Here is a 12,498-nt window from a genome sequence, read left to right as displayed (position 1 = left end):
ACAAGAGAAGCTGAGTTAGGTACATTTGTTTCGTTTTCTACCACCACTGGACGAGACTCGTGTTTCAGGTACTTTGAAGAAAATCGACTTCGAAAGGAAGGAGGCTCTCGCTGAAGAGCGTTCGGTCCTTCGGAAATATCCGCACGCCATAAATCTATGTTTAACCCCTTTTTTCAGCACCACAAACCAAAAGCTCGAAGGCTCGAAGAAGGAAGGCTGACTACCTACTAGACGAGATATATCGGGGGCTCTATGTCTGGGCGAGCTCCTTCTTGAAGGTTAACGTGTTTCTTTTTATTTCGCTCGTTGTTGCTTCTTGGACGTCATGTTAATCTCGATCGCACACTAATAATAAAGCGTTAGAGAGAAGGTCCTTCGTCTTCCTCGTCTTGATCTTCATCTTGCGCTTGCGATCGCAAAGGGTTACCCCCTTGTGTGTCGGAGCTCTCTTTTTGTCTTCTTCTATCTCCCTCCGTGTCTTGCCATTCGTTTGATCCGTCCGACTCGTGCGAAACAGGTAGACGGGACGAATCCGAAAAAACCTTAGAGAGAACCTCAAGATGTGAGACGATGGCGCCCCGATGGTGGCACTTCTTATTCCCGTTCGATATATCCCCCTTTTTCTTCGATTGGCAGGCCAAAATTATAATATTTGTAAATATTGGCCTACGGGCGAATCCGACACGGTGCCGAAAACTGGTGATCGATTCGGCAAAGGGTTACACACCAGAGTGAGAGATTTTTATTACCATAACTAACCCCTTTTAACCCTCTTCAACGGAGGTTAAAAATGCTAACACACTGAGACGCTGCGACAAAAGATGGCAGTTTTTAATATCCCAAAAATAAATTAGCTTCTGAAAAGGATATTTAGTAGCGCACACCTCTTGATTGGAAGATCGTAACGAACTCTCATTTGCCTGATTAGCATAGGGTTTGAAAAAAGAAATTGAGGCGCCCCTCGTAGAGTTGTGAAACTGTTGTTCTGTGGAAGTGATTTTTGAAATGATGAGAAACCAAGCCAGAGGAGGAGGATTGGGTTAGTGTTTCAAGATGGTTTTACTGTACTGGCGTCCTCTTGATACTCTTCTCCTTCAACCTTAAAGAACCAACCAACAGGACGGGCGGGCGGGCTGACCATAAAATCCTGGCCGGACCGCTTTCTCAACCTCGTTACGCTTGGTCCAGAGCCAGTGGTCCCTCTCCCATTGAGGAAGATATTGCGGGAGAGTCGAGCAAAAAAAAAAAAACTTTCCTTCCAGGAAAAATTCAAGATCGAAGATCCCGAGAGGTACGGAATAGCGGCAACACTCGGGAGGACTGCAAAGAAGGAGAGAGCCTTCTTCTCCGCGCATTCGCATTGGGTTTCTTTCCACTTCTTACATCCTTTTGGGATTCGAGCTTGGTGGCTTTCTGTCGGTCGGTTCCCAGGGCCCTGAATGCAGACCAACTTGAATGCTTGCGCACACACTGGCTGAGACGAACTACTTCTTCCACACTCCGCCACGTAAAGACGGCGCACAGCGCGTTTGCGTATCACTTGAAGGCAAATATAAGAAAGAAAAAGGCTGCTGCACACGAAAGCCGGAGGAATGTCCAAACAGTGCAATGCATGTATACAACATGCGCGACCGTGCACCATATGTTTCTCCCCGGACTGTGGAATGGCCTCGAGACAAGCAGGACGACCGACGAGAGAGCTCACGTCGTCCAGATCTTTTGGGTAAACAATTAGATGCAGAAGAGGCAGCAACTGGCCGGAGGAAGAAGACACACGCTGTGTGTGTGTGCAAAGGCATGGCAAGTTGCAATTGCAAAACGCAACCACGTACACCGAATGGACCCGGGACAAACACAAACGCACGCACATGAGGAGGTAGAGGGATGTGCGCCTCTAAAGCAATGCGATCACATAACCTCAAAGTGGCTTCAAGATGGTCTCGCACAGATTTCTGGAACATGTTTTCTAACCCAGTAGGCTTTTTTTAGGGATATTGAGTAAGCTTGCGGATTTGTTGCGTAGATTTTCGATCATACCGATCCTTGTTTAGAAGTTACTTAAAGGAGAAGTATTACAGGACCCGAAATACTATCGAGAATTGAACCGTATTTCTGATCTTTGTCGACTAAACAATTTTGGGACGAAACTCAATTGTTGATGTTATGTCTGCAAAGGATAAATCAAGAACCATTAGCTAATCGCCACGAACACAACATGAAGGCTGCAAGTGTTTTTTATCTGGCAAAGTGTTGCAACTCGAACAGCAAGAAGAAAGAACCTAACCTTTATGAGTAAAGCACTTCAACAAGTGATCAATTATCGTTCGTTTTACTCCTAGCAAAGATAAAATAAACCACCGGACTACATTTTCTCGTGTACAGCATATGTCCCTTCGGTTTCCGTTCCGATTCCGATGATGGTGGTGGAAAATCGATGGGGATAAAGACGACGACGACGACGATGATGGTCAACGGCATTGCTGGCGTTTCTTCGCCGTCCGAGGATCGCCTTCAAGGAGGACCATGTCTCTGACCGACGCTTTCTTATTCTTATCGACGACAACTACCACCAGCTTGTTTTGAGCCAACAAAAAACCCGGAGGTTGGGGGGCCTTTTGTCCTACGTTTGTTATTTTAATTATTTATGTGCATACATCAGAAACCGAAAATGAAAAGTGGTTACGGGCGGAAGCGCGGCCAGAAGGAAAACCCGCAGTCCAAGCGAAACGGCGGGACGGAGAAGAAGTCCACGCCAAAATGGTTTAGAGGGCTCTTTAAAACACCCTTTTATTTCCACCCAGGGCACGTGCGCTTGGTCCGTCCGTCCGTCCGTCCTGTCGTCGTCTGGTGTGTATTTTCTGCTATTTCAAGGCTTTCCTCCTCCAGTTTTTGTTAATCGATTCGCGGCAATGGTGGTTGCGCGGCGTTCCGATCCTTTAACCATCTCTCGCGCTACACGAAAGACATTATGTGCTATTATGCTTGTCGGCCATGGGTTCCCGTGCCGCATGTGGTTATGCTGGGCGCATAAAACTAGAAATCAATAAGCGTGGATGTGGGGGGACAAAAAAAACATACCGGCCTCCCCCCATTTAAAGGGACAATGAGTGTGTGTAATTGTAATTGCTCCAAAGTGGGATATGGTGGGAAAACGAGAAAAATGGTAATACAACCGCCCTGCTTCGTCTGTGTCCTTTCCCACCCCGTCCCCCCTTCGCTAGCCCCCCGGGAAAGAAAATGACCTTCTTATTCCATTTTTTGCTATCGCGGGCATCGATGGAAGGACTTTGGGCAAATGGCGGGTGGAGAGATGGGGGCCGGGGGAAGCGTCTGACCGGTTGGAGGATGCACATGTCCTCCGTGGAATATTTCATGCATTGTGTTTTTATTTCCCTCCTGTCTCGATTTTAACGATCGAAGACGAATGATCGAAAGGTGTAACAGAAAACACGACTCGACTTAAGAAAGAAATAAAAACAAAGCCAAGCGAACAAGAAAGCCAGACCGGTCACATATGCAAGCACCATAATGTGTGCCATTGGCACGGAATCGCATAAACACATATCGAGATGGTGCGCAAGCTGCAGAAAATTAAAGCTGCAGTTATTCGATACTTGCGAAGTACAATAATTAAACCAACGGATGAAAAAAAAAACGGATCGCAAGAGAGTCATGTCAAAGGAACGAAGGTCTGGTACGGGACGTGATTTTAAATCGGAAATAATTAAGAAGGATCTGGTTGCTTGCCTTCCCCCCCTCTGTTGAGATTTGCCAAGGAAAGGAAGAAAAAAAACGGTAGGGTCACGCGCAACGGAAAACGTACGCTTCGTCACACCACATCGAATCTTAGGGGAGTCCTGCAAGGAATTGGCCAGGTGTGATTTTTATAAAGATTATTTTTTTCACTTACAGGAAAGTTGTGTTTTAAATCAACGAAAAAACACAGCCATCTCACATTTCCCGGTGTTGTTCTACTCTATTCGATATTGAAAAACTTCGTGAAAGTGATTTAAATTATCCTTTTTTCTTAAGCTTCTTTCCTTGTGACTCGCGATCGTTTTTTGTAGTTCACTTTTTTATGACGAGATTCATTTCTCTTGTCGTGCGTCAAAGGACGACAATGATCCGAAAGGGATTCTATTCTGCTCCTCGACAAACAGCGTGTAAAAAAAGATCTAGGAAAGAGTATTTTCTCCAGTTTGGTTTTCCATCTCCCCAGTGAAAGCTATCGTTTTCAAGGGGATGAGTCAAATAATGCTGAGTAGTGCGAGCTCGTAAAACCGAAATTCGGTGGCAATTGATTTGGATTTGGATTATCATTTGGACATTTCGCCAGCAAAAAAAAAAACGATCGTTTTCCCCCCTGGGTGAAGGATGATCTTTTCTTTTTTCGACACCCTTCATTTGTGTTACCTCAAGAAGAATGTGATTTTTTATTTTCTCCCAATGAAATGTATTTTTTCGAAGAAAAAAAAAATGAATCAAGAAGGATCGTTACATTTGAAGTAAGAAAAAATGTGCAGAAAAACATAAGTGCATTATAAAAAAATCAACTGGTTTACACAAGAGAACAGCCGAAAAAGAAAGCATTCCTTACCGACTAAATGATTGAGTGGTTTTCCCTTTTTTCGTCGGCAATCTCTAATTAATTTTCTCCGTACCCTAACGCGGAGAATAATAATGCATGTCGGGTGAAGATTTGCACGGTGCATTTCACTCATTGGCACACACACACACAACCGTGTCCCGGGGTCCGATCAAGGATTTATGGTGGGTTTCTTTAAATCTTGTTGTATTTTGTTTCTTCACCATCTTTTGAATTATTGCCAAACCGAGAAAGATTTATTAATTGAAGGAAACACTCCCGGGTAACCCCGTTCCCCGGACGGTGTTATCTTCTTGGCGCGCCCGGTTTGATTGAAGGAAAATCTTTTTCCCTTTTTCCTTCCCATCCCGAAAGGGGAAGGACATTGAAAAGGGTAAGTGGTAGGGAATTTTATTACCCAAAACATGGATTGCACCACAACCGTTTGCTTGGCTTGGGGAGGTGTAATTAATTTATTGATCATGCGGTGTCCCACCAGAAGAGAGCAGCCAATGCTGCAGTCGCGGGAAAAAGGAGTAACGAAAGAAAAGGGGTAATAAATTTATCCCGTTGCTCGACAGCTCACAGGACGAATCTCCAAAACTAACCGTTATCCGTGGCGAGAAGCAACACGGCCGGTTGTTGTTGCGGCTTTGTCCGGGTAAGGGAAGAAAGTGGTTCCTTTTGGGTAGTTGATTTCGGGGACAAGTTCGAGTTCGGGCCCGGGGATGGGTTGGATTGGATGATAGCGCCAGGGAAACCCCGGAGGAGGAGGAACGAGTTTTTCCTTCCGCAAACAAAAGGAGGCCTGGGAAACTGGAACCGGTGTGTGCCAGAGGATGATGTCCCAGTAAAGGATACAACAGGACAGGACAGGACGGGGAAACGCACTCCATTCCTGATTTCTTCAGCAGTCCCCTGGTGGGAAAACTGGTGACATTTCGGTACAATGTTGCTCCTTGGAGTTGCTTGTGTATCATATAGTACCCAAGGCTCATTAGCAACGACAATCCGGAACGTTACCCCGGACTAACCGAGGCGCAATCGAATCCGTCCACTGCCAATCAGTCCCAGACTCATTCATTAGTCCTCGGGGCGAAAATGAGGACCGGATTTTTTCATACTAAAAAGGGACAATATTCCATGCACCTCCCCCCAGCTCCAAACCCTCCCGAAGTTCAGAAAATTTGCCTTCGTCTCGAGACACATTTGCGACGACGACCATGGAGTAGCAGGAAATCACCATTTACTGGACCAGCTGGCTGGGTTGGTTGACGGACAATGTGGAGAAGTTGACGAGAGTTCACAAGACAGTGTGTGTTGTTTGTCGTCTCCGGTATGATGAACGTTTCACGCACCCCCCTCCCTCAACCCCGCGCCGCAGCAGCACAAATCTCGGTTGGTTTTTTAACCGTATCAGCAGCGCGACAAACAATTGCATGAATTGCAAAAATCGCTAAATTTAGCCGAACCACCGGCGAAGAAACCGGTCGGTGTTGGCAAACGGGGAGATCCTCACCGTGGACGTGTGTGCGCAGGAAAGAGATGCCAAGTCCCCCTGACGATATGACGCTATGGGGATTGTATCAATTTGTAAAAAACGAACCAACAGCAGATGTGTATGATCGTTCACATGACTTTTAAACCGGTATAGTTTCCATAGCTTCACATTTCAATTCCTTACAGCAAACCATTCTCGTCTTCCCCTTGCCAGGAGGTACTGGTGCTTTAGGGAAGATAGATGGCTCATCGATTTCTTAGTCAGGGTTAAATCACAGCCGCCTCGGCTCGGGCGCCGGTAAGGGTTTCCCCATGAACTACCTGGAACTTGGCAGATGGTTTCGTATCGTAAGTTCTCGATGTAATCCATTTCCTGATATCGCACACAGCCAGCACGCCGCAAGAAGTTCAAATAATGGAATTGGTACCGCGCCGTGGTGTGTATATATCGAATGTCACCTTTTGGAACTTCAAGATAGGTTATTTATTTAACTGGCCGCAAACCGATAATAGCGCACGATAAGATCGCAAGCTGCCTCTCCGGCACAAGGTAGGTTGTAATGGTGAAGATGAGGACATTGATACACGGCTAGTTACAATTCTGTACTCTTAGTCCGCACCGCTGGAAACATCGTTGTAACATTGTTGCAGATGCCAAATTATTGGGTCATTGCACTGAACAAACGATGTAGCAGTCAATCCCGGAAGAGAATCGAAGACTTGGAACAGGCACCGAATGTCGAATCTTCCTTGGTGAAGAGAACTCCGCTTTAGGAATTCGCGTTTAAAATGTCGGTGGAGCGAAGGAACAGAGGACACACACCATGCTGCTTTTGACGCCACTTCATCAAAACGATACGCTGTCGAGCCTTTTATGAGGAGAGGCGGTTTGCGATTTCCATAAAATGCCGACTCTCTTCTGGAACGTTGCCAGTAAGTAAAGGCTCCATCGTTCCCATCGGCAGGGAAACGGTTATAAACACTACCACCATCGGACAAAGCAGTCGCGGGAAAGTGCGCGGTGGAAAAACTGGCACTTCCCTAACGTGGAAAATGACCCTCGCGATCGCGACTCCATTTATGGTGGTGGCATGTGGTGTGACGTGTGGAGCTTTCAAAAACGGGCACGAACAAAAACAAAAAAAAAAAAACTTAAGTCACCCTTCGGCAGGTTCAGAAACCCCAACCAACAAGTGGCCACACGGCACGCCATCAGCAGGTTGTACCGTCAGCTACAGCAGGACTAATTGTCTCTCCCTGTTCCTGTGCTTGACACTTGAGGAGAGTTGATCTACTTCGATTGGCCGTTGACACTTGTGGAGGACGGACTGGACACTAAAAATAAACGATACTTGGATAGAAAAAAAGGAGGAAAACATAAACTAAACTGAAAGGATCATTAGAAGGGATGTAGAGGAAAGACCGGTGGGAGGGGAGTTGAACAACCGGAAATTAACATAAATTTCTCCCTCAACCTGCGCGCGATCGAGGTGTCGCGATAGGACAAATAAGCAGCCAAGCGGGCAAGCGCGACCCGGGTTAATTAAGGACACGTCCGGTTCAAGAGTGCAAAGAAGGAAACGGACCAACACCTGCATGTTTTCCATCCGGGTGTTGCGCGCAGGGTTTACGTGCGCCTTGCGCTAAAGGTAGGAGAGCAAGTCAAGTAGGTCTTTGCCCGGGGTTTAACGTTGAATATCCTGCAGAAGCTGAAGGTGTGCGCAACAGGCTGTCCTGCAGTCCAACTGACCGAGCACGAACACATAACCTGCCCGAAGGCGGCCACGTTTCCCTATCCTGGGGGTAGTTTTATATTTTATTTTTAAATAAACTTCGTATGAACGCGAGGTGCATCGGAATCGGTAAAAAAAAGGATTCCGATACACGAACCCACCACAACGAAGTGCTGGTACTCAACACAAACACTTCCCCCAACTTCTTCACTTCTGGGTGCGCACCATTACACATTAACGACGTCGATGGCAGATGTTTGATATCAAACCCAACCACACCGGGAAGGCGCAAAAGCAAAAGAAACCAACCAACCACTCGATTTCGATTTGAATCGAGTCCGTTTACCCTCTTGACGATCCACAGGGCTAGGGCTTTCCGTAGGACGAAAAAAGGATACACGGTGGAGAAGTTGAACGCGAAACGATAGCAGATGTTTCTTTGACCTCGTACGGGAAAACGGGAAGTACGGTAAATTCCGTTGGACTTGGAATACTTCACTTGGATCCCAAGGATGTTCTGTTTGTAGCATTAACTAGAGCGAGGACTGAAAGTGTACAACAAAATTAATATTTCTTACGTGTATAGATCCTTGGACTAACTTTTTTCACAATTGGCGAGTCTAGACAGACGAAGTCCTTAAGCAAAAGACCCAACCCATGTCACTCCAAGGACCAAGCCATTTAATTCCTACCCAAAAAGAGCCCCCGACGTATGGAACATCCTCGACGTCTCGACCGAGGAAGGATCTCTTTTGTCGTTCAACCCCTTCGAGAACCTAACCCATTACCTCGTTTCGTTCCAGAATAGCGAACGAAACATCAACACATATACGTAAGGAGGGCCAAAGTCGTCGATCAGGCAACAGTCCCCGTCCGCAGATTCTCGGAGGACACGACGGGGCGCGTTCGTTCGTCGGGGAGGAACGCAATCAACAGCACACGACGCACAGGAATCTGGATCGCTTCCGCTCAAGCAAGTCGCGGTCTGAGTGTGGTGTTGTTTTTTATTCTTCCCTCCCCTACCCCCGGATACCTTTCGGTTTTACCTTTCGGTGCCCTGTTAAGGCTTCTTCTGGTCTACGGCGTGCGCGCGCGCGAACAACCGCCGCTCGCGATAACCTTGAATTTAAATATCCCCGAAAATGAATGGCACATTAAACGTGAAGAGGCCGGGGTAACGGGGCGAAAAAAAAGGAGCCACAGACACACACACACAGACTCTAGCAAAAGGGAGAGATTCCGTCGTGATGTGAGATTCGATCGAGTGAATTTCAACCGTCCTCCTCCTCTCCCAGGGCTCCGGGGGTTCCTTCCGTCCAACTCCGGTTCGGATTGTGGAGAAAAAAAAAACAAACCGAATGGAATACACAACACACAACAAGGCGGCAACACAGGCATTGGCATTGAAATCGAAGAATAATTGTCCTCGACACCGCGCGCCGTTGTCCTCGACGACGGAGCAGAGCATTTGAGGAAATCGAAAAAGGAATCCAGACGGGACCAAGGCAAAAAGGTGGTGGATGGATCTCGCTCCTCTTGGCGATATGCTGCTGCTGCCGTAAAAAACGAACGCAAACATCCGAACCTCCAATACCCGAACACGTAGTGAAATGGTGCGCGTGTTTTTGTGGCTGCTGCCTCCTCTTTTATTTGCTGCTGGCTCGAGATGGTTGCTAAATTCCATCGACCGGGACGCGATTCCATCGGCATCGGATCTTCGGTCGGGCTCTCTCGCGCCGGGTTCGATGCAGAGGGCAATAAACGGTTTGTAGTAAAAGAATTTTATGAAAATGACCTCGAATTAGAGACCTCTTCTTCCGCGCGGGTACGACCGAGGCGGGAACTTGGTTGACTCACACACGGAGGCAATTGGAAGGAGATGCGCGATGGTATATCCCAGAGATGCCCAGAGTGTTGGTCCTCTCTTCTGGGTCGCTTTGACAAATCAATCCAACGGACGGAAACGCGAATTGTCGTACCCACCCCACCGTTCGACGCTACAGAACGATTGGAAGACGAGGGGGACCCACGTTTTATTACGATCATTAATAACATAACCTTACACACCAGAGGTTCTCGAAGCAGAAGGGAGCGCTGCATTCCATCACATGTTTGGAGCGTTTGGCAACGAGAACCTAACGCATTATATTTGACAATTCTTATTTCTCCCATAGAAATGGTTAATTGCGACAGGAAGTCCTTGTGTGCGTCACCGAACAATGACAGTTGCGAAAGGACGATAAGACAAGCCCAGGGAAGGACATATTTTTGCCTCGAAGATCCACACACACCATCTGGAAGCAACCGTTGGGCAACGTTTTTTGTGTCCTTCCAGCAATTGTTGCAATTAACTGACCTCCGTGGTCACCGTGATCCTGTGTACGTTTGCGTCCCTTCTTCTTAACGATTTCGTACCATCGCCATCCTGACACTTACCGGTATTGCAGACGTGTATCAGGGTGTGCGCGTGCTCACGCAGCCTGGCGTCGTCCGAGCCCCATTTGGCGCGCTCCAGAATATGATCAACATAGTCGTACGCCGTCACCGCGTTGATGTTCCACTCGAGCTTGCTGATCAACAGCAACTCCCAGTTCTAAAAAGGACGGAAAAGGAGAAACAAGAAAATTAATTAAAAAAAAAGTGCGTTAAAGAATTAAAACGATAAAGGATAATGGAAGGATAAGAGAGTAGACTTTACGAGGCGATGCCTTGAGCGGGCACGCGCCTGCCGGACATCTGTTATTATGACGTGTGTTCCTTTATTTCTTTTTTGGGGCCAGCCGTCTTTCTTCGAAGGACTTATAATGGGTACAAAATTGTGTAGGCCGAGAAACGGTTTTAAATTTATTCAGGAACGTGGCTTAAGTAATAAGCAAAGGACGTGCTATGAGCACGTGCCCACCAAAAAGGAGTGGAGTATCCACGAGCCCGACACGAGGGCAACAATAAGGTTATGTGCATAAATTTCGTGCGCTGTCGATCGTGAAAAGCTGACGAATGAATGCTCCCCCTCCCGACGATCCCAAGGAAGTGCAGTGGGCAACTTTCCATTTCTTGGCCAACCACTACCAACTGTCTCGCAACGATCGTAATCGTAATCCTACGCCACACGACTCACGAGGAGTGCGATCTATGAATAAAAAGAGTATAATTTCGGTTTAAAAGAAACTCAAGAAATGGACAGGATAGTAACCGACCCCTCATAGGACCTTCTTGTTGTGTTTGAAAGACAAAAACCGTTAAATTAAATTGAACATCTACGAACATGTCCCTTCTTCTGAAAGTATTGTTCTATACATTTCCTGGGATTAACGCTGCCTGTCTTGGGTCTTTTCCCTATCGTATCGGTCAATTTGAGGTTATGCAAATGTTAAAACAACCCTCAATGAAATCGCTCCCGAATGCAAGAGAGAGAAGGATAGGGTGACAGGATTTTATGTTCTTGACCGCAAAATTATATGCCATCATAAATCGTCTACGCGCTTGCTCATCGCCACCCAATCCCCGATGTGCATCATCATATCAACGTTTTAATGCACCAAACGGGGAGAAAAAGGACATTTGCAGCAGCAGGAAACGGTGGTGTTCTTATGACTGATTGTGTACGTCGGGATTTTTTGATTGATTAATATCTGCTGCCCGTCCGCGGCGTAGCCACCGAAGAACCGAGCGCGACACAACATCATCATCATAATTTCGGGACGGTTGTTGGTGGTCCCATCTAGAGTTGCATTCCTCTCGCTGCACAACATCAAGAAGGACATCACTCTTGGGTTTCTCCTCGTTGCCAGCATCCGATTCCATCGGTCAATGTAGGGGATTTTTTCAACCCATACACACCATACAACATTGCTGTTTGAAATGATGTTGTTTTGCTTCTTCCCTTCCCGTGGCGGGACCCTTGTTTTCTTCCCCCGTTCGGCAAATATTACCACACCGTTATCTTTCCCCAGCGGTGAGGGGCGTTCCAAGATCCTTTGCTTGGTTTTAATCGAGGGGACACAAGCGGACAGCACCGCATAATGCTGATGAATGGTCGGGTAAAGGTAATCTCAGAAGCGACAACATTTGCTCCTCGTCGTCGTCCTAACGAAAGAAAACCAACGCCGGTGTGATCTTCCATGACCCGGACCCGGGTTGTGTGGTTTTATCCTTCCAGTGGAGTTTTATGCGTTTATCGTTCTTGCTGCTGGTCGTATCCTCGGGTAGTTGCGTTTCAACTGCGGGTTGTTGTTTATCGCCCGTTCAAGGATGTCCATTATTATTAAATCGTAGTTCTTCCTCGTGATCTCTTGCATCGATCGTAGACATAATCCAGTGACGATCTTCATCATAATGGCACCAACACAACTGCTACGCTAAAATCAAAACACATTAGAAACTGCTCGTGATCATGAGAAAAGGGGGGGGCTTCTAAAATTATCCTCCTCCTCGGACGACGAACGGACGATTGATCCAATCTCCGGCGATCAGAACCGGCTCTTTAGAGCCCCTAACCATCGTCATTTCTGTGGTGATTACGCGTGAATAGTTCTCTCACAGGCAAATATGTCGGCGCGGGATGATTTATACCTGCGTGTCCTGCCAACAGCACCGACTCACCCATCCCATCTCTTCCTTTCAGATCTTCGCAGCATCGAAAAAGGAGTGCGCCATGGGAAGAGATCCTTACTGCAAAAG

At 47.0% G+C, this 12,498-nt stretch overlaps 1 protein-coding gene across 2 annotated transcripts in view; it reads right to left on the bottom strand.

Annotated features, from left to right (window-relative positions):
* The window catches only part of LOC131289849 (G1/S-specific cyclin-D2), a 35,213-nt gene that overhangs the window by 8,040 nt on the left and 14,675 nt on the right, over positions 1-12,498 (bottom strand). For both annotated transcript variants that reach the window (XM_058319187.1, XM_058319186.1), the window contains exon 4: positions 10,255-10,411. In XM_058319187.1, coding sequence (XP_058175170.1) covers positions 10,255-10,411 — 157 coding nt within the window. The remainder of the gene's footprint in view (positions 1-10,254; positions 10,412-12,498) is intronic.

Source organism: Anopheles ziemanni, chromosome 3, assembly GCF_943734765.1.
Source record: "Anopheles ziemanni chromosome 3, idAnoZiCoDA_A2_x.2, whole genome shotgun sequence".
Taxonomy (NCBI): Eukaryota; Metazoa; Arthropoda; class Insecta; order Diptera; family Culicidae; genus Anopheles; species Anopheles ziemanni.
The sequence above is the reverse complement of the archived record's forward strand: the minus strand, read 5'-3'. Positions and strand labels throughout refer to the sequence as shown.